Source organism: Salvelinus namaycush, chromosome 3, assembly GCF_016432855.1.
Source record: "Salvelinus namaycush isolate Seneca chromosome 3, SaNama_1.0, whole genome shotgun sequence".
NCBI classification, from domain to species: Eukaryota; Metazoa; Chordata; class Actinopteri; order Salmoniformes; family Salmonidae; genus Salvelinus; species Salvelinus namaycush.
The window spans coordinates 36636822-36659821 of record NC_052309.1 but is presented as its reverse complement, the minus strand read 5'-3'; the positions used below and the strand labels follow the sequence as shown (position 1 = coordinate 36659821).

At 40.8% G+C, this 23000-nt stretch overlaps 2 protein-coding genes across 2 annotated transcripts; both read left to right on the top strand.

Moving 5' to 3' along the window:
* Window positions 1–138: 138 nt before the first annotated feature.
* Window positions 139–12351, top strand: LOC120031121 (E3 ubiquitin-protein ligase rififylin-like). Its single transcript, XM_038976708.1, has 7 exons — window positions 139–239; window positions 1466–1644; window positions 6100–6237; window positions 6595–6903; window positions 7203–7413; window positions 7658–7681; window positions 7950–12351. The coding sequence occupies exons 2-7, from the start codon at window positions 1474–1476 to the stop codon at window positions 8129–8131; spliced, it is 1035 nt and encodes a 344-aa protein (XP_038832636.1). The 5' UTR covers window positions 139–239; window positions 1466–1473; the 3' UTR covers window positions 8132–12351.
* An 814-nt stretch (window positions 12352–13165) lies between these two features.
* Window positions 13166–18299, top strand: LOC120043861 (inactive peptidyl-prolyl cis-trans isomerase FKBP6-like). Its single transcript, XM_038988465.1, has 8 exons — window positions 13166–13234; window positions 13732–13849; window positions 15107–15196; window positions 15269–15471; window positions 15745–15864; window positions 17338–17535; window positions 18038–18147; window positions 18227–18299. Exons 1-8 carry the CDS (start codon window positions 13166–13168, stop codon window positions 18297–18299), a joined length of 981 nt encoding a protein of 326 aa, XP_038844393.1.
* Window positions 18300–23000: the final 4701 nt, after the last annotated feature.

The following is a 23000-nucleotide window of genomic DNA, read 5'->3' as shown; positions in this document are numbered from 1 at the left end:
GCTGCTACTGTACTTTATTTTGGTACAATTTCAAATACGGGGCGTGTGCTTCTTGCGAGGTTGGCAACAGGAGGCGATGATAGGCTAGGCGAGGAGTGGAAGCGCTGGGGAATGTTGCTGTGTCGGGTTCTTCCTGGAGTTTGCTGTTACAGAAAAGTCTCTTGGTAGCCTGTATTTCTCGTAGAATTTTCTAAAAGGCCACACAACAATTTTCTGTGCGTAGGCCTACCTGTCGACAGGTAAGCATTTTCATGTTATAAACTTGTCGACAGGTTTCTTTTAGAGAGCCACAGAGTTGATACATTGTTACAGTTCCGTTGGTAAACAACATGCCGCATTTTCATATCAGGAATAGAACTTCAAACTATTGCCAGAAACAGAAACTGCAGGCGCATCGTAATTTCCACCGACGTTTTAGCGTTAAAATCAAATACAGCTAGTAATGGTTGTAAATAAAATCCAGGAAGTGGGATTAAGTTAACACAAGATCAGTAGTATGATCTATGATTAAGTTAGAGGCAATGGACCAAAGTTTATTTGAAAATGACAACACACTGTAGGCTTAAACTACAATAGCTATCGAAAACCCTTCTCCGTATAAAGGTGTGTAGTAATTTAACCTTAAAAAACATTTTATTTCTCACTAATATGAAAGATACATTCATTATGTTTCCAAGCTACATTTTATACTGTATGTATAGGCTATCAGCATTCACCTCACACATACATTTTAACAGTTAAGAAGTCTCGATTTTCTAACTTCCCCATTTGGCCCCTTTTAACTGAGGGAGAGTATCAGGCATGCATAATTCTAGCCCTGATAACAATGACACACAGCACTCTCATTGTTCCTGAACTCAGTTGGCCACCGATCTGATCATACATTTGTTCCTGTTTGCTCCTACTGTGATTCAGTCCGAGCGTAGGAGCAAATTATAGGCCATAATGGAAACAGCTCTGAATGTAGCTAAGAGTTGTGTTGAAATTGTGAGTTTTTTTCAGTGAATTAAAGTCCACAGGCTATCAGTTGTTTTCATTTAATTCATTTCAGGTTGTGCTTTACTTAAAAATTTGAAATGATGGCTGAAGGTTTCTTGGCTCTGTCCTATTTGAGTACAATCATTCCCCTGCGCACCACTGATAGAATCTCCGGCACTTGATTGCAGCAAAAGGAATGTAATACAAAGTCTTTATAATCTTGGGTTTGATTATATTATTTATTTAGAGAGTGAAATATTGCCCCTTCAATGTTGATTGTTCCAAATGTAAACATTTCAGGTAATACAGAATGGGATTACAGTACATACACATCTACATAATTAATCTGAAAGCAATGCTACACTATTCTGCAATTCAATTTCCCTACTAGGCATCTTTTGTGATGTAAGTCCGTAGAGTTAGAATTAAGATTCTAATTCCATGAGAAAGTGATGTAATTTCCTGGGTATGTATTTTGTGTGAACAGGCAGGAGCATGTGGACATCCTGTTGTAGCTGGTCCTGTTTGGAACCCACCGCCACAGTGGAAGAAAACGGCAGCTCATGGCGCCAGGCCTACACAAACTCGGGCAACAGCCAATCCCCGATCTCTCCCGAACTTTTGTGCAAGGCCTGCGGAGGCCATTTTGACACCATCGCTATAAAGGTAAGAGGCACTGAACCAATGGGTAATAGCCTGATTAATATTGTAAAGGAGGGCCGGCTGGCCAGCTCTCGTCTGAAATGTGGGTAGCAGAGTGTGACTTGAAACTCTGGAACAGCATAGATCCAAGAGGATTTGATACAGATGTGCTGCTACAGACTCCAAAGTAACAGATTTGCTTGTCAACAGAATTACTAGAATTTAGACTTTTATGATTCACAGATTCACTATATCAGTAACTGGGCCTGTACTAGTCAGTCTTAGAACACAGTGATGCTCACATTCTGGATTGTCAAATACAGCACTAGTCGACACTTCTACAATAGTGACTGTATTTCTGAATCAATCAAAGCAGGAAGTTGAGGGCTGTTTAAATCACTAACAGATGTACAGTTCAAAAGTTTGGGCTCACTTAGAAATGTCCTTGTTTTTGAAAGAAAAGCAAAAAAAAAATGTCCATTAACATAACAGATTGATCAGAAATACAGTGTAGACATTGTTAATGTTGCAAATGACTTTTGTAGCTGGAAACTGCTGATATTTTTTTATGGAATATCTACAGAGGCGTGCAGTGGCCCATTATCAGCAACCATCACTCCTGTGTTCCAATGGCACGTTGTGTTAGCTAATCCAAGTTTATAATTTTAAAAGGCTCATTGATCATTAGAAAACCCTTTTGCAATTATGTTAGCACAGCTGAAAACTGTTGATCTGATTTAAAGAAGCAATAATACTGTCCTTCTTTAGACTAGTTGATTATCTGTCTCATCAGCATTTGTGGGATCGATTACAGGCTCAAAATGGCCAGAAACGAAGAACTTTCTTCTGAAACTCGTCAGTCTATTCTTGTTCTGAGAAATTAATAGTACCCGCAAAACACCAGTCTCAACGTCAACAGTGAAGAGGCGACTCGCGGATTCTGGCCTAGGCAGAGTTGCAAAGAAAAAGCCATATCTCAGACTGGCCAATAAAAATAAAAGATTAAGATGATCAAATTAACACAGACATTGGACAGAGGAACTCTGCCTAGAAGGCCAGCATCCCGGAGTCGCCTCTTCATTGTTGACATTGAGATTGGTGTTTTGCGGGTACTATTTAATGAAGCTGCCAGTTGAGGACTTGTGAGGCGTCTGTTTCTCAAACTAGACACTCTAATGTACTTGTCCTCTTGCTCAGTTGTCCACCGGGGCCTCCCACTCCTCTTTCTGTTCTGGTTAGAGCCAGTTTGCGCTGTTCTGTGAAGGGAGTAGTTCACAGCGTTGTACGAGATCTTCAGTTTCTTGGCAATTTCTCGCATGGAATAGCCATTTCTCAGAACAAGAATGGACTGACGAGTTTCAGAAGAAAGTTCTTTGTTTCTGGCCATTTTGAGCCTGTAATCGATCCCACAAATGCTGATGCTCCAGATACTCAACTGGTCTAAAGAAGGCCAGTTTTATTGCTTCTTTAATCAGATCAACAGTTTTCAGCTGTGCTAATATAATTGCAAAAGGGTTTTCTGATGATCAATTAGCCTTTTAAAATGATAAACTTGGATTAGCTAACACAACGTGCCATTGGAACACAGGAGTGATGGTTGCTGAAAATGGACCTCTGTACGCCTATGTAACTATTTCATAAAAATTCAGCTGTTTCCAGCTACAATGGTCATTTACAACATTAACAATGTCTACACTGTAATTCTGATCTATTTGATGTGGTTTTAATGGACAAAAAAAATGCTTTTCTTTAAAAAACAAGGACATTTCTAAGTGACCTCAAACTTTTGAACGGTAGAGTAGGTTGGGTTTTTCTCACCCAACAGGCTTTGCCCTCCTGACATGTTTGCCTGCCAGTTGCCACACACAATCTCACCTGCAAAGTAAACAACAGCCACGTGTTTATTTGCTTGTTATTACTGTACTTACATCTAGGGCTATCCCGACTGGGGGGGGGGGGGGGGGGATCTTGGTCGCCCGAAAGTTGTCTGTTCTTTCGACCAATCAAGTGGCTGACATTTTGAAACGTGTATTTTTCCATATATATATACACATCCTATGTGTTTTAATAAAATCAACTGTATTTTTGTCTGATGCTGTTTGATGAAATAAGACACAAATTACTCAAGAGGGAGCCAGAGATGAAGAGAAAAACGACCATCCTCCTCCTGCTGGCTTTCGTAGACTCTGCCATTACTCTCTTGAAGTTGCCGGTAATAGGCTACACGAGGAGTCGGCAACCTTTCTCATGTGGAATGCCAATTTATCTTACCATTTCTACCGATCTGCTTGCCGCTTATGGTTTTCATATGCCAATTTTCGTGGAACAGTTTAATTTAATTTATTATAACGCCTTTGAATCTCAAAATCATTGTCATGTGGTTAATCAAAGTTCTAAATGAAAATGATACAAACCTAAAAGTATTGCCAATGCCAACGATGTAAAAATAGCCTACATAAAGCCAACAAATAAAAACATTGCAGCCTGCAGGTAGAAAATATCCTGATTAAAAAATAAATATCCTATAAATCACATTGGCTACACATGGCCTGTCTGCAACAAACTTGAAACATTGTATCAACTAGTTGTGTCCAGCCTGAAGCACTTGCTAGCAAACTTGCAACATTGTATAAAATATTTTGGGCACTCAGAATTTCCTGCACCAGTGAGCTCGGGACAGACACAGCTGTATAAGATCTCATCAGGTAGATCTATTTTATGACGTTTCCACTCGAACAGAGCATGACCTTGTTCCCCTTCACACCAAGTGGTTATCGAAAGGGAGAGCTGGAAAGATTTTTCTAATACATTGAGGAAATATTATCATTCTCGATTGATGTAAAAATAGACTTTGTTTGCTTGCTGTTTGAGGGGAAGAAAGCATTACTTTGAGAAGCTCCACAGCTCGTTGGTCGTGGTGCGTTAAGCCAATCAGAAATACTTTCAGATCCCCTAATGAGAACATTTATATGCCTACATTTGTGCGCAGGCCAGGTAGCCTATAGGCCTACTTCTATGCGTAATCAGGTGCGTGTCCTTACTCAACATTTGACAGTAGTACTTCAAACAAAAGACAATGGACTAAATTGACAAAACTCGTAAATGGAAGGAAATAAACCAAAACTTGTTTCTCACAAGTGTAGCATAGGTTGTGGGCTCTGCAAACAACGTGTCCACTCTGACAATGAGAACGGTAAAAGACTGGACTAATAATATATTGAATGCATTAACAGAAATTACCATAACCATACAAACATTGTAAATTAGGAATTATTGGTAAATGTAGGCTACTACTGGTTATATGTAATGGGGAATTGATAGACACTAACAATCAAGGCAAACGATTCACAAAATGAGGTTATGAAACAATGAACGTGCACAAATTGTCGGGAGCGAGACTTGTGTTGTGCATCTTAGCCACACTCCCCTTCTTCTTCTTGGACTGTGCCATCCACGCGGCCTCCGCAATGGATTAGTTCACTGAGATGGGCGCGAATCAGACAGGTGTCTCGTGCCATAAACTGTTTTATATATATTTGCTACTGCTTGACAAAAAAAAATATCAGTCAACCAACAGCCTATCGACCAAACTATCTACCAGTCGACTAATTGGGGTCAGCCCTACTTACATCACCAGTTTACATGGAGGTAAAATCTCATCTTTGCTATAAATTTGCCAAGAGCTGTGGGCCAGAGGTTAGTTATTTTTGTGAGAAGTTTTTGAATAGGATTTATTACAGTATAGATGCGGTAAAGAGGTAATGGAACGCAGACCGTGGGGGACAGGAGGACGCCGGATTGGCACACATTCAACAAATCTCATCTAACAAAGTGAATATTCGTCAAATCCGTCATGATTGATGTATTGTAACAGGCCCACAATGTGGTTACTACATTTTATTTTGATATATTGGCAGTTTTCGCTGCATAACATTTAGAAGTAGTCCATTTTCAGGTTTAGAAGAAGTGACTGCTAAACGCTAACTCCTGTTCGTATAAGCTGGTAGCATAGCTAGCATAGAGAAATTGTGGTGGTAGTCAAAGTTGTATTTAACTGCAATGCAGTTGATTGGTGACGATGACATGAACATGTATTGGTGTTGACAAGCATTGTACTCTGATTTTTACATCAACATAGTGTGAAATACACATACTGTATAAACAATAGCCTAAATGTAGGCTAATTTTGTTTGGGGGGACAATCAGGAAATTCGGGATCTTTTCCCCCATGGCATCTTTCCTCCACGCGTTTCCATGTCGTTTCTAATGTTTTGGTCAAGTTCCACTGACCTCTTAACCGCATCTTTGGCGAACACTTTTGATTCAACTTCTCAACAATAAGGTTCTAGTCTAGTGCTCAGCTGGAACAAAAGGCTGTGCGGCGCACACACACCGGAGTGTTATTCTTTCAGTGATCGTTCATTTCTTGGTAAGAGTTTCACCCTCACCGTGTCTTGTCCTCCTTTCTCCCTACCCCAGCATGTCTGTGTGGACTGCAAGAAGAACTTCTGTGGCCGCTGCTCGGTGCAGCTGGAGCCGCCACGCCCGCGCCTCTGCCACACATGTCAGCGATTTCACGGAACCCTCTTCGACCGCGCCCAGTTGATGAGACTCAAGGTGTGCCGCTTTTCTTTTCTTTTCTTTTTGTATTTTTTATTTTAATGGCAAATAAACAAGGACAAATGCATTGGGTTAAGCTACACGTCAAACTACATATATTGTAGCTAAGTCAGGTGAAAGCTAAAGCAGTAACACTTTTCATTCTATTACTCTTATCTGTGTAATAACACTTTAATTACACTAGTTACCAAATTGTATTAAGATGTTGTCATGATGACACGATGTTACATGAGTACATTAGTAACTGCATTATAAGCATGGTAATGTAGTTTAGTTTTTTTTTTACACAAGAGGAGTAGGAAAAATATAAATAGTGTGTGTCAGATGAAATTCAACAATAACCCCAAACACTAGGTGCGGGAGCTGCGTGACTACCTCCACCTGCACGAGGTGCCCACCCAGACATGCCGGGAAAAGGAGGAGCTGGTTGAGCTGGTCCTGGGCCAGCAGACCCCCAGCACCAGCAGAAGCAGTGAGACCGTGTCCTCCCAGCCCGGGGCTCACAACAATGTCCCCTCCCCAGACACACCGTCCCCTCCCCAGACACAGGGCCCTACCAGCCCAGACACATTGAGCCCAGAGCAGCCAGAACAATCAGCCCCTGAGGCAGAGTCAGAGCAGATCTCTGATGAGGAGGAGGAGGAGGATGATGAGGACGAAGAGGTAAACACTAAGCTCAAGGTTTTGGGATTGATTAATCAGTAGCTGTTAGATGGAGGGATGCCTACGACCACCAAGAGGATAATCGATGTCAGACAGCAGCAGAGACATGCAAAGACCACACAAAATACAATGTTATTATGATTCCAAAAAAAATCCATGTTTTAAAATGTAGCATACCACTGTTGTTGACAAACTCAAAGATGTGGCAAAATATACACTGGCCAGACAAAAGTAAAAGAGACCAGACAAAATACACATTACTATTCTGACCCACCTCCATGGTTGTCCTGTTCCTGCAGTCATCGGACAGCGAGGAGACCCTGATGCCCGGCCGCAGAGCCTCTCTGTCTGACCTGAGCCGCGTGGAGGATATCGAGGGCCTGAGCGTGCGCCAGCTCAAGGAGATCTTGGCCCGCAACTTTGTCAACTACAAAGGCTGCTGCGAGAAGTGGGAACTGATGGAGAGGGTCACCCGCCTCTACAACGACCAGAAGGACCTCCAGAACCTAGGTGAGCATTTCCAGGATGTGGTCATGTGAGGCTCATTTGGTAAAAGCGCTAGCAATCCCAGGGAAGTGGATGCGATTTCCCGCTGGGGTCACATGTATTAAAAAATATGCACTCACTGTAGGCTACTGTAAGTGTCTGCTAAATGGCATATACTGTATTATATCTGGGGATGACTGATGTGGAATTTTAGCCTGGATTTAAAAAAATAATAATATCAGTTCAATTCTTTGTTTCTTTTTTCCAGTTTCAAATACAAAAAATGAAGAAGGTAAGGGTCTTGTTTCAAGTTCAAAAGACAAGAGAATCGGTGATGAAAACCATTTTACTGCCAAAGGGCTGGAACACAATTTGAGGAACACTTGAAGTTTATGTAAATCATACATTGATCCGTAGTAAAAATTTGGTCCCACACTGCTTAAATGTAACATGTTATGGGCAACCTGCCAAATATAAAACAATGAAAGATGACCCAAATAGAGTTATTTAGACCACACTCAATAGAGACCTCTCCTCTTTTCCATGTCGTTGTGCCATAGACCCTGCAGCTCCCAAGAGCCAGGAGGAGAACCTCTGTCGGATCTGCATGGACTCTCCCATTGACTGTGTGCTGCTGGAGTGTGGCCACATGGTCACCTGCAGCAAGTGTGGCAAGCGCATGAGCGAGTGCCCCATCTGCAGACAGTACGTGGTACGGGCGGTGCACGTCTTCAGGTCCTGATGCATGGCCACAATGAGGGACACAGTGGATACCAAGGACAACATGGCATTGCTGCCACCACTGCTCAGAGATGGCATATCTTACAAGAATACACTCCTCTGTAATGCACACTCTCACTCATTCAATCAGTCTTCCTCTTGCTGGCATTCCAGAGAAATAACCTGTCTCCACTTTTCTGGGTTCTCTGTTTTTCTACGCCACCTGAACCTATTGTTTCTACACTTTCAGCATTTTACAAGACCTCAATATTTCAGTACTATAACTTCGTTGTTCAAAAGAGTTAGGTATCATGTATTCACATTGGTGCCAGTCAGACACCAAACTATATTGGCACTTTGCATGGGAGGGCAGCAGTACCTTTTCAAATTCTGAGGTTATTGGGTAGAGATTATGTTTCTTTCAACCCCACACACATGCAAGGTTATATTGCATTTTTTTGTCTTTGCATTTGTGTGCACGGGGAAACAACTGAGTTCCATAGCTGAGAAACACAACTGAGTTCCATAGCTGAGAAACACAACTGAGTTCCATAGCTGAGAAACACAACTGAGTTCCATAGCTGAGTAACACAGGGGATACTACAGAGGGCATCGAATTGCAAGCAATGAATATAAAAAACGTATTTGTTCTAGCAATGAATGAAATGCTGAATCCTGGTAAGAGAGGGAACATGTTAGGCTACTCTGTTATGCATATCAATAGCAAAACAGACAGTGGCCAGAATGGTGCTATTTTACTAGTGATTAACAACACTCGTAACAAAACAGAATGGCCAAAATGGTGCTATTTGACCAATGGTAAGCAACACTCAGGGCCCCATTTTGACAGTGCAAGTAAGCGGTGTTAGTGTCGAGACCAAAATATCGAAAACCTCAACCGTTTATTTCAAACCTTATCCCCCCAAGCAAGGCTTGGATATGACCGTGCTAATATTTGATGCAGGCAATGCAGTAGTTGTGAAATTGGTGCATTAAGTGCAGCACGGAATACTTGAAGTGGTAAGGTCTGTTTTGCGCCCTCCAATTGTCACACTCAGAGTTCAGTACCTGCAAACCAGCTGTTCTGTTAATTGGTTTTGTGGTCCAGAGAGCTATCTTTAGGTTGCAGTCCACTTGCTAAGCATAGAACCCAGGCCTTATGTCTTATTGGCGATCCTTCAGACACAGAGCTGTGTGATGGTTGAACACAAGAGTCTGCTTGTAGCTCACTGAAAGTACTTGAGGGTCAAGGAGGGGATAATGCTTGGTTTCATTTGCCCTTTTATGGTCAAACTACCCTTTTAACTTGCAGATATTGTATCAAAACTGGAACAGAACACGCATTGACTTGACAGTAATAGTTAATAGTTCTTTAAATTAGCCACAATGGGGATCTTTTCTGAAATGTAAACCCTACACAGTAGATATGCAGCTTCTTTTTTATTCTCTGGGGGTCATAAATTGTTTGCTGTTTGAAGTTGGTTCCATGACTTTACCCCAAATTAGGTTTGGGGTAAAGAGAACTGACCTCGTTTAGCAGAATGTCTCCATTCCCAGGCTCTCACCACCTCTCTCTTATCAGCAAGTGCCCCAGAACAGAGTGCTCATTAACTTAGCTGACGTAGTGCACTGAATACACTCATTTCCTAATGCCGAGTTGATTAAATGTGGTATCTACTAGTTAAAAAACAACAACTGTTTTCTGCAAATTTACTTTGTTTGTGGGGGTGTTTTAAAAGCTAGATTTCATAATTGAAACAATAACAAAGAGCGACCCCGCCTCTGTTTCAGTATAAAGCTGAGGGATGGGCCTGGAAAAATGTAACCACTCTCAGATTCATAGACAGAGCTAAGGACTGACCATCCATGATATCAAAGTTATAGTTTTAACCATGTTTTAAGGCTATACAGTGTTTGTTTAGATTTACATTGTTTATGCACATTGAAGTAAAACAAGCTTATATTTTGGATTCTCATGAGGTATGACAAGTTAAACTAAGCTCATGAGGTATTTATACGTTATAATGTTCAATAATCAATGGGTATATATCATTCATTAAATGGATGTAGCAACTAAGGATTCTAGCTTTAAGGAGGATCTTGGTTAATTCTATTCCAATTCTAGGCAATTCAGTAAATGGATTGAAATTGAATTTATATGAAATTAGAGACAATTTTATTACGATGCATTTCTCAAATTGCCTGGAATTGAAATGGTTTGGCAGCCCTCTGCAACTTTTTATGGAACATGTTTTAAAATGATAGAGAAACATAATGGTTTGCATTTAAATGGTCTTTCTACTGTACATCTTGTTTTATAGCTAATGAATGTACCATAAAACTGATCATGAGGAAAATGCACTTATACTAATTAATGTGTCTGTTTTAGGGAATGCATATCCGCTGGGATAGACTCCATTTATCCCAGATACTTGGTCTGCCTGAACTGAATGTAACTGGTTTAAGTTGTTTACAATAACAAAACCATTTCTTACTGTGACTGCCAAATTGCCAATATCGCAAATAGATTTTACACTAGTCCGTTTGATATGTCTTTTGTCAATAACTATGCTAATATCATGCAAGAACAATATGAATCATCTCATGTAGTTTGTAGAGAGCAGGTGAAATAAGATATGTCAGTGTCGTGAGACTAGATCTGGATCTTTTCACAAACATCTCGTCACCCATCTTGTTTTTATCCTGGACAGTTTATACAAGCCAGGCCGTCAGTCAAGTCACTTCTCTCTGAGGAGTGTTTTCTGTGCATGTGAAAACGTGTGCATACATTTAGCGAAACCCAACCCAAGATCTAAACATTCCAAACAGTAGAATTTACCTTAACAGAGCACTCTTCAACAAAGAAAGCTAATATTTTCCACATATACTATAGCCCATGTACATGTGTAATGCTCCTTGAGTACCTGATTTAAAGGCTAGGTCTGATTAGAGGTTCAGTGCAGACGTGTTTGATCTCTATCAAATAATTTCCGGGTAACAATTAAGTACCTGACCGATTAGCTTCTTAGCAAAGAGCAATTTCTCAAGCAAGAATTTTGCAAGGACTCTGGGAGAGGTTTGAGTGGGGAGGGGAAAACTGAAAATGTGTTATTATTGGCAGAGGTTTGGAACTTAACTAATTTACCCCATGGTGATGACACCATGGAAGGCCAAAACTCCCACCAAAACAGGCAGAAATTTCAGGCGGTCTTTTCAGACAGCTCTTTCACAGTATTATTCCAGCCTCATTGTGGAAATGTATATATAAAACAAAGGAATATCATGTTTTTGACTGCACTGGGCCTTTAACAGTATATCAAATGTGTAGCAGACTACTAATTAGAGTATTTAAAGAAATGTCTTCTAAATAATGCCTTCTTCCTGATGGAATTTCAATAGCCTCAAAAGGCATAAGATAAAACCTTAATGTCATGCGTGTGTGGGATGTTGGTGTCCCTAATCTGCCACGAGAGTCCTGTAGTTCTTATTGCTGTCTGAGGACCTAGATATTAATTGGTTATTGGTGACTGGTTATTGGTGACTTTAAAATGGAGGTGTTTTGGTATTTGGAAGACTAATCAATCTACTATTGTGAAATGTTGGACGTGTTTAGAAAAATCAGACAATCTATCGTATCTTTGATTCTTTAACAGTGAGTTATAATTTTGGCAAATGCCTTGCTATGGAGAGTTGTGCTAAAGGTGTTTAACAACACCTCCACTAGTTATTAGATTAGAACAGGGAAATTAGTCTGCACTATCCCACCCCAGGGGGAAAGGTTCATTATTAGCATATGAAGTTCAACTGTAATGGAAAGATTTGCATGTGTTTTTTTGGGGGGGGGGAGAAGACTGCTCTGACAAAAAGCAGTTTGAAAACACTTGGAATGACTCATAACTGTATGTGTGGAGAATTATTTGTGTTTCGTATACTCTGATGATTTAACTTTGTTCAACTGTGAAATTGTATATAATAATCCCATGCGACAGTATCATTTTAAATATTATTGAGCGTGTTGTACATTTGTCAAATTACTAGCATGGACTATTGCTTTTGTTGTAGTTTAAATATGTATTCAGTAGTATTGGCTAAATGAGCTAAATGCTGGATCAGTTCTTAACTACAATGGAAGCTAATAGGATTTATAAATCAGAAAAACCTATATTTTTGAAAATGTATTAAACATATTGATGTTCTTGTGCATATATTTTGTTGGACATTTTTTATATTGATAAAAATATAATAAAGTACCCCAACAGACTTAAACTCCATTTGTACATTGGGCTTTTCTATGACCATAGACTATAATTAAACCTATGAAAAACCTCTAAAAATAAGAATTGTGCAAAAGGAGATGTCAACCGCTTAATGGTTTTCCGGTTGTGATTGAATAATGTCAAAAGGTCAGTGATCCTTGGGATGTCCCTCCCTGCACTAAATCTGTCAATTTCAATGAGGTGACATCCCAATGATTCCGTATAGCAATGCATCAGTGCACCCAAAGAGGCAATCCACAACAAAGACAGTACAGTTTGAAGAAATCCCAGATCGCGAATCACGGCGACGTTGGCAAGCTAAATTTATGCGTAGAATCACGTCATCGGGTCTAAAAGTCTCGCACCGAACTGTGCATATGCAGGCCGTCAAATCAACGTCACTCCATTATAAAGTTGTTTTTGACGAAATTGCAAATGTGTCAGTTTGTCATTTCACGAGAATGGAGTAAAACCATGTTCAACTACTTAGATAGGTTGTGCCATTAGATTTCAAGACAATTAACAACTAAGGAAGATTTTTTAAATGCTCTCAACTTCTCAAACCCTCAAATCCAGCCTGGTCTGTTTCGCAAAAGTTCCCGGAAGTTATAGGATGTTACGCCTCTGGGTTTAGAAAATCTGTGACCGGAATCTCTGTTGCGCCTCACGTGTGGTGACCCTAATGACCTTCTGGCTACATTCGTTGTGGGAAATCTGTCCCGGCAAGCTACCTACATTATTTATAGAGTTAAATGCTAGCACAGTGTAATTGAAATTTGCAATCATCTTTCGATGAAATGATGTCAGCAAACGGACTGTCGACCAAAATTCAGCAGTTTATGGATCCCAACGCGCTGGCACGTACTCCGGTAAAGAGATGAATGGGAGGCTAGCCAGTGTCAAAATATGGCTCTGGCTAGCGCTAGTTATCGCCAGCGAGTTAGTTGCATCATGTGATCTCACATGTTAACAGTTATTTGCTAAACTTCACACCTTCATATCAATAGGGAGGTTTCATACACCAATCTATTGAGGATTGGTTACACTTTAAGTTGTATTAAATAAATGTATAGAAATCTGTGTGCGTAGTTTTCTCGCTAGCAAGCTAACTAGCAAAGACTAGCCAAATATATTGTGCTGCTGCAGCCTTGCGAGCTTGATCTCTGTCACGCCAAATAATTTTTGCTCCATGTGCCACCTTGCAGAATTTATTTTCAACTAGCTATTTATCTAAAATATAAAACGGTGTTTTGACAACTCGGTTTTTTTGTGCCCTTTTGTTAAACAATTTTTAAGAAGGGTTGAAAACAATCAACTAAGGGTCAGGGATGGTGTCAACTTTAAAACTTGTGTCTATTGTTGTCAGAGCCCTTTCCACCGCCTCGGCCAGCAGATGCAGGACATCCTGGGCGATGGAGGGATCCTGAAGGAAGTGGTCCAACCAGGAGAAGGCCCACCAGTACCAAGAGATTCATCTGTGTCAAGTACCTTCATAGAATACTCCTTTCTTTAGGTTCCCTTACAACAGGGGTCTCCAAGAGGTCAATCGTGAGCTACCAGTAGTTCGTAACCCACCTATGAGTAGCTTGCCAAACAATTCTGAAAGTATATGCAATTTGACCAGTATCAGACACTGCAAGCTCCCAGCTACTATCTAATCCATGGGGTGTGCCCTGGCGCTACACAGCTGATTCAAATAATCAAAGCTTGATAATGAGTTGGTTATTTTAATCAGCTGTGTAGTGCTAGGGCAAAAATAATATACACGGGAGGGGGGCTTCTTAAAAAGCCAAACCTAACACAATATCTGACAATTCATTTCCAGCAATTATGCCCCCGTCTGTCTGTGTGGTGCGTGCATTTCTCTGTCACTCTGTGTGTATCCAGTTGATGTGATAACCATCTTGTGGGTTGACAGAAATACTTTCTCCAAAACCTTGTCAATTAAATGCATGCTAACCTGGCAGAAGTACACTACCATTAAAAAGTTTGGGGTCACTTAGAAATTTCCTTGTTTTTGAAAGAAAAGCTATTTGTTTTGTCCATTAAAATACCATCAAATTTATCAGAAATACAGTGTAGACACTGTTTCTTTCAAAAACAAGGACATTTCTAAGTGACCCCAAACTTTTGAACGGTAGTGTATATCATGAGGAGGTATATCATTTGTATCTATTATTAACTTTGCCATGAAATGAGCAGCAGCAGTACAGAACCTTCTCTAGACCGACACATTTCTCACTTTCTAGATGCACAATTAAAGGGGAATTACACTGAAAAATATATTTGTTAGTTTTATTCCAGACCTAAAAAAGTAGTATTCTGATGTGATTTAGCAATTGACATGGACTCAGAACATTTCATTTTGTTGTTTCTCTATGAACAATTGTAATTTTGAGAGTAAAAATCTAAGCATCTAAAACCTGGAAAGATAAAACTGAGAGAACATAATTTGGGAAAACAGTGCAGTACTTTCTCATGTCAACTACTGACCTGGGGAAGAGTTGCAGGGGAGAGAAGAACAATGTGCCTCTGACAGCTAGAATTATTTTTCTGGCTCGCAACATGTTTAATTTTTTCAATGAAGCCTCATGCTAGAAAAGGTTGTAGACCCCTACGTTACAATGTAGCCAAAAGCATATGTATTGTATATTTATTGGGACAAAATGCAATCAATCACGCCTTAGGGACACACCACATGTTTTTTGTGCCGATTTGAACCCCTGCTAATATTCCTTCAGTCCATTTCTCTGGATTTTTGGAGTACTCTGACCGACCATTTGAGACCACCAGCCATCTGAAGTACCCTCGAATGATGAAGCTTGGAAGAGGTAAGCTATAGCCTATGGCACTCGTAGATAACTGGTTTTCATATGTGGCTTCATAAACACCTTACCTTACAGACGTGACTCTGTGTGGCCTTGAGCTTGGTATTCTGACCATGAGGAAGGGAGAGTTCTCTCGTTTTCTCTTCCTGCCTGAGTACGCCTATGGAGCGATGGGCTGCCCTCCACTCATTCCTCCTGTAGCCACTGTGCTCTACGAGGTGCAGGTCCTCGACTTCCTCGACTCGGCCGAAGTGGATGAGTTCTTCGCAATGAGTCCGGTGAGGACACTAGGAGCCTTTTATTTAGTCAGGGCGGTATCTCTCAAGGTTGGTGGCGATAACGTCCAGGACCAGGTTTTTTTTTGTAACAGATAATGTCAACCTACCTAGTGGAAGGAGCTAAGATATGTTATTGGGTTAAATAGAGATGCAGAAACATGTTGCGGTTGTGACATTTTTCTGAAGGGACTATTTCTGGTCATGCATCTCTGCTTACTGGGGATTAGTTGTGACATTGTTGGCTGCCGCTCCCAAACCCCTCTGTTCCGCCAGGAGGAGCAGAACACGGCTCCTCTGTCCATGCTCCTCAACGTGGTCGACACAGAGCGCAGCTTTGGCAACCGCTGCTTCAACCACAGTCGCTTCGAGGACGCCAAAGATCGCTACAAGCAGGTAGCGTCAGAAAAACGCGTCAGTCACGTCCTAAATGTTATGTCCTCGAATGAGCCCCTTCATTTTAGTTTCAGCACTATTTTATGATGAAGCATCACTTCAACTTTCCATGTATGTGAATGAATGAGAGGGGTGATGGTGATGCTTAAGTTTTGGTTCCCTGTCGTAAGTGTTGAGTTTCATAAGCACACTGCCGTGTGTGTGATATTTGACAAGCACACTGTTGTGTGTATGAGTGCGTTTAGTGTGTACACGCACTACTGTGTGCGTACAAGTGTAAACTTTGTGTGAACTTTGTGATAAACTTTCTACGTATTGATGTATAAGTACAGTTGAAGTCGGAGGTTTACATACACCTTAGCCAAATACATTTCAACTCAGTTTTTCACAATTCCTGACATTTAATCCTAGTAAAAATTCCATGTCTTAGGTCAGTTAGGATCACCACTTTATTTTAAGAATGTGAAATGCCAGAATAATAGTAGAGAGAATTATTTATTTCAGCTTTTATTTCTTTCATCAAATTCCCAGTGGGTCAGAAGTTTACATGCACTCAATTAGTATTTGGTAGCATTGCCTTTAAATTGTTTAACTTGGGTCAAACGTTTCAGGGTAGCCTTCCACAAGCTTCCCACAATAAGTTGGGTGAATTTTGGCCCATTCCTTCTGACAGAGCTGTTGTAACTGAGTCAGGTTTGTAGGCCTCCTTGCTTGCACATGCTTTTTTCAGTTCTATAGGATTGAGTTCAGGGCTTTGTGATGGCCATTCCAATACCTTGACTTTGTTGCCCCTAAGCCATTTTGCCAAAACTTTGGAGGTATGCTTGGGGTCATTGTCTATTTGGAAGACCTGTTTGCAACCAAGCTTTAACTTCCTGACTGATATCTTGAGATGTTGCTTAAATATATCCATATCATTTTCCTACCTCATGATGCCATCTATTTTGTGAGATGCACCAGTCCCTCCTGCAGCAAAGCACCCCCACAACATGATGCTGCCACCCCCGTGCTTCACGGTTGGGATGGTATTCTTCGGCTTGCAAGCATCCCCCTTTTTCCTCCAAACATAACGATGGTCATTATGGCCAAACAGTTCTGTTTTTGTTTCATCAGACCAGAGGAAATTTCTCCAAAAAGAACAATCTTTGTCAAATGATGTCAATTAGCCTATCAGAAGCTTCTAAAGCCATGTCATAATTTTCTGGAATTTTTCAAGCTGTTTAAAGGCACAGTCAACTTAGTGTATGTAAACTTCTGACCCACTGGAATTGTGATACAGTGATCTGTCTGTAAACAATTTTGGAAAAATTACTTGTGTCATGCACACAGTAGATGTCCTAACCGACTTGCCAAAACTATAGTTTGTTAACAAGAAATATGTGGAGTGGTTGAAAAACGAGTTTTAATGACTCCAACTTAAGTGTATGTAAACTTCCGACTTCAACTGTACAACCTCTCCATATGTCTGGCCAGGCGGTCACTCTGCTGGGGAATCGGAAGGCGGAGGACGAGGAGGAGAAGAGGAGCATTGTGGCGGGGCAGCTGCCCATCTACCTCAACCTGTCGTTGACCCAGCTCCGCCTGGACAGGCCCCTGAAAGCCCTGGAGTACGGCCACAAGGCCCTGAAGATCGACCCCAACAACACCAAGGCTCTGTTCCGCTGTGGTCAGGTCAGACCCTCAGGGCGGGGTGAATTTATATTCATGTGTGTGCCTACCATATATGTGATTGTTTTTGGCATCATGGTTTGGCCTATGGATATGAAATATAGGTGAGCTGAAGGGGATCCACACAAATGTTATCTTTATTTAGTAAGAAAATAAATCTTTCAGGTGGTGTAGTTAGTATGACCATATGTTTAATGGATAACCTTGCATTAATAGCGTCTGAAAATGATCCGTACATGTTCCCTTTTTCACACATTTGAGTTTTGCATGTTTGGTGAAAGCTCACTTGTGGAAAGAATCAGTCACAGGGAAGATCTCAATTGTATTCTCCTAGCGTCCTCTCTCCTTGTCTCATTCTCAAAACCCATTGGAGGAGAAAGCCAGAGGTCCCTCCCCTCTTACCTTCTCCTCCAATGGGTTTTTGAGAAGGAGACAAGGAGAGAGTACGATGGTGTATGCAATTGAGATCTTCCTACAGATGTTTCAACCAGAGGGTTTTCCTCAGGCCTATTTGGAGTTGTTTGACTATGAGAAAGCCCAGGATTACCTCACGATGGCTCAGGCCAACAAACCTTTTGACGTCGACATCAACAATCTCCTAAGGAAGCTTGCCATGTAAGATAATAGTCCTGACATTCATTGTTTTTTCACCCTTGCGACACATGACTCAACTAAAATATTGTTATTTTTGCAGACACTACAAGGACTGTTTGGACAAAGAGAAAGAGCTGTGCTCCAAGATGTTTGCTGACTTTGTGAAGAAGTGAAGGTGACATGTTTGTTAGCAAGTGTGTCTTTTGTCATGTAAATGGATCCATCCGTTTCCACTCTGTGGTAGTTATTCCTGTTCTAGCCGCAGGAGGGCGCTGTAGGAACAATGCAATCCAAAAGCATTGATTGATTGATTGCCACATACAGTACATATCTTACTATTGGTATCCAGTTCATATAGTTGCCCCTTTTCACTCCGTTTTAGTAAGAGATAATGTTCCATCGGTGCACATCTAAGACAACCCAATCTAGTGGGTTTTAATGTCATATTTGTATTGTCATATTTCCATGTTCCTGGCTGTATACAGTTTGTCTTTTTAACGAAAGTAGGTGACCATTATTACAGGCTTTAGTGCAATATATTTGAATTTGATTTGTATCATTTTGAGTGATTTTTAGTAGCGTGTGTTGGTTTATAGTGGTTGGTAGAGATGCCTTAGACATGCCCTGTATTGCATTGGAATTCTATCCTGATTTAGTATCTGATCATGCACGATAGATATTCACTGTGCGTCCAAGCTGAAATACCCCCACCACAACATGTGCTTTTTTTTAAAATGAAAAGCATATATTTTTGTCAATTTTTTTAAATGACATCAAATTGATCATAAATACAGTTTAGACACTGTTAATGTTGTAAATGACCATTGTAGCTGGAAACAGCTGATTTTTATGGAATATCTACATAGGCGTACAGAGGCCCATTATCAGCTAACATCACTCCTGTGTTCCAATGGCACGTTATGTTAGCTAATCCAAGTTTATCATTTTAAAAGGCTAATTGATCATTAGAAAACCCTTTTGCAATTATGTTAGCACAGCTGAAAACTGTTGTTCTGATTAAAGAAGCAATAAAACTGGCCTTCTTTAGACTAGTTGAGTATCTGGAACATCAGCATTTGTGGGTTCAATTACAGGCTCAAAATGGCCAGAAACAAAGAACTTTCTTCTGAAACTCTAGGCAGAGTTCCTCTGTCCAGTGTCTGTGTTATTTTGCCCATCTTAATCTTTTCTTTTTATTGGCCAGTCTGAGATATGGCTTTTTCTTTGCAACTCTGCCTAGAAGGCCAGCATCCCGGAGTCACCCCTTCACTGTTGACGTTGAGACTGGTGTTTTGCGGGTACTATTTAATGAAGCTGCCAGTTGAGGACTTGTGAGGCGTCTGTTTCTCCAACTAGACACTCTAATGTACTTGTCCTCTTGCTCAGTTGTCCACCGGGGCCTCCCACTCCTCTTTCTATTCTGGTTAGAGCCAGTTTGCGCTGTTCTGTGAAGGGAGTAGTACACAGCGTTGTATGAGATCTTCAGTTTCTTGGCAATTTCTCGCATGGAATAGACTTCATTTCTCAGAACAAGAATAGACTGAAGAGTTTCAGAAGAAAGTTCTTTGTTTCTGGCCATTTTGAGCCTGTAATTGAACCCACAAATGCTGATGTTCCAGATACTCAACTAGTCTAAAGAAGGCCAGTTTTATTGCTTCTTTAATCAGAACGACAGTTTTCAGCTGTGCTAACATAATTGCAAAAGGGTTTTCTAATGATCAATTAGCCTTTTAAAATGATAAACTTGGATTAGCTTACACAACGTGCCATTGGAACACAGGAGTGATGTTCACTGAAAATGGGTCTCTGTACGCCTATGTAGATATTCCATAAAAAAAATCAGACAATACCAGCTACAATGGTCATTTACAACATTAACAATGTGTTCACTGTATTTCTGATCAATTTGATGTGATTTAAAAAAAAAAAAAAAAAAAAAAAAAAATTGCTTTTCTGTCAAAAACAAGGACATTTCTAAGTGACCCCAACCTTTTGAACGGTGTATGTGTTTATATATATATATATGGTGCTAAGAAGCGTAATGGCCATGATAGTGTGCTATGGGCTTAGAGAGCTCATGTGGAATTGGAAGATGCAACATGAGATCCACTGGCAGCTCACATAAAGAGAAATTGCAGTTATCTATACTCAACACGATGACAGACTGAATCTCGAGTGTGATTTGTCGGGAACATGTTTTTTTCCAGAGGTACATAAATATGCATATGTTCCAGACACTTGTACTTAAAATGGCCGGCGCAGCAGAAAATGGCAGCAGTGCAGAAAGGCCTCTGCTTGCTCTTTCAGCTTCAAGTGGCAGCGCTCTCTTAAGATCAAAGGCTTCAGAGGGTAATTTGGGAATCATGTTAACTACATGCTCTGGGTGCTCTTCAAAGAGCTTGAGCACACTCCAGTTCAGCTGAGGTATCCTCCCTGTATCACACAGTGGGATCTGCCCTGCTTGTGTTCCAGAAGTGTGTGAAAAGAGCAGTGTCTGGAGCTAAATTTTGGATTCATTCTGTTGCAGGTGATGGTGTATGTGAAACTTCAAGTCAACACCAAAGACTCTCACAAGCCTCACTACAATATGTAGATATATTAACTTTTGATTTCAAGTGTTTTTGTTCATAATGTACCAAAATGTAGAAAGCTATTCTGTACACCAAATCCAACTGCAGTTGGACACAGAGTGAAATTATAGAGTGAAAAAAATTATTTTTGTGTTCATCTTACAATATTTTCAGGGGCCATGGTTGTTTATTGAGATATATTCAAGAAGTAAAGCCTCTTTCCAAAACATACCGTTATCTTGTCTTACTTGTCTGAATAAACATATTCTCCCAGTGATTCAAGCAATTCTCAGAAAAACGATCAATACAATGCATTTCTGGGGAAACCTGAATTGGAGGATATTGTTCGTGGAATCCAGTTGCAATAACATGCTGGTTTTACAAGGTAGATTTTTTATTTACATCTCTTGATACCATTGACGAACTCTTCAGCCACACTAGGAGTAGCTTTTAGGCATTCCTGTTCAACAAATTAAATGTTACAATTATTGATTTTGCTGTTTCATTATGCAGACAGCGGCATTAAATCAGCCTGGTTTTGACACTCATAGCCAAACTCATAAAATCATAATTGGATCTTCTGCCTGATTGTATTTGGCTCTCAATCAATCATAACTCTCATGTACTCGCACAAGTTAATGATGAATTTAGTGTTGGGGGCAACAAAATGTACTTCTAGAAGCTCCCATATAGCCAGACACACACATATTTGTATAAAATTAAAAGGTTCTACTATTGGTAGAACTTGTTTGTCATGGTGGCCAGTGAGTCTGTTCACTCCGCTCTGTCGGTTAACATCCAGTGTTCCCAGTATGTAAGCACTGGAAAGAATGACACAACTCTGGGCATTCACCATGGCTGAGCATTATCACATCATTTACCAAATGAACCTGACGGTTTCAGAAGCCATAGATGAGAAATATCTTTAAGCGGACTACAGTTAACATGTGGCCCTTTTTCTAAGATCGGATGAGGTTTTGAAAAGAGCTGTGGCGCTTGATTCGATGGTGGTCTGGTGGATAAAAAAATAAAAATAATAATTCATTTTTTACACAATCTGACAGACCGAAAAGAGTCTTGGTGGTTGTTTGGTGTAAGATGCGCGCGCAGTGTGAAGTGGGAACGGCATCTCCTGTTATTTAGCCCTTCACCACATCCTGTAGCCCAGGGCTAGGCCTTTCACTAGGGCCCCTTTTTACTCATCTCTGCTTCCCTGCCATGCAGGTTGCCTTGTCAGTACCCACTCCCCAAGCGCTGAGGAACTTGAAGGGTGCAGCTCAAAAGTCAAGTGTCTCCCTACCTTCCTCTCATTTTGTTTCCTTCATTTACACTGGTGTGAAAGAACTGGACAAGTGCATGCGCATTCCTTTAGGGTATCCACCCTATTGCTTTAACCTGTGTTTTCTGATCTGTGTAGTTGGGAGTAGGGGAAAAAAGGGAGGAAGCCACATGAGACCTGAGATTCATCCTAGATGTTGACCTGTTCCGCTAGGCTGGGCGTGGGGCGGGATTGTCCGCAGAGCGCCCGGCAATGTGGCTTCCGTCTACCGTCGTCGTCCAAGAGCGAGCGTGCCATGTGTGTTTAGCGAGTGTGCCTCAGCCAGGATCTTTGTCGGAGACCTTCAGCAAAAAAATGTTTGGCTTTTTAACCACGTGTTAAGCAGAGAAACTCTCCCATCCAGTGTTTGTTTAAAGTGGTCGCTGTTCGTGAGATGGCTCCATCATTATAGTGGACCCAGAGCCATTCCAATTACTCTGTAATATGATTGGAAGGGAAACCATGCTGTTTTTACTGCTGAAGGAGTCAAGTCAATGAAGTCTTGTCTAAAAGGCTAGAGCCGCTCATTTAGTAAATGTCTAGGTCTATAGTCATTGGTGCAGGTTGAAGACAACCCGTTTTATAATGTAATCAGGCATTTGAAATGGGGTGGGAAGATCTTGTGGAGAGTCACTCCTCTGTGGGTTAGATTCTCAACAACACTAACTAGGATGAGATCATTTAAATGTAGTTGATGCTTTGTAAATTGTGGTTTGAAAAAACTTCAGGCTAAATGTGGAATGGGTGTTGCCAGTTACATTTTCACCTTTTAACAATAGACTTCCAGCACTCACAAATTCAATGTTTTTCTGTTGCGTAGCAGTATCATACGCAGATGCAAGACCGAGACAATGCACATCTGTCCACAATCCTGCTCAGCTCATGCACAGGTATGGGCCTATCTGGGAGGACAGAAGGCCAGGGTTCAGTGCTATGCTGTTGGTATGGTCCACATGTCTCAGGCTTGGAGCTACAAAAACTTCAAC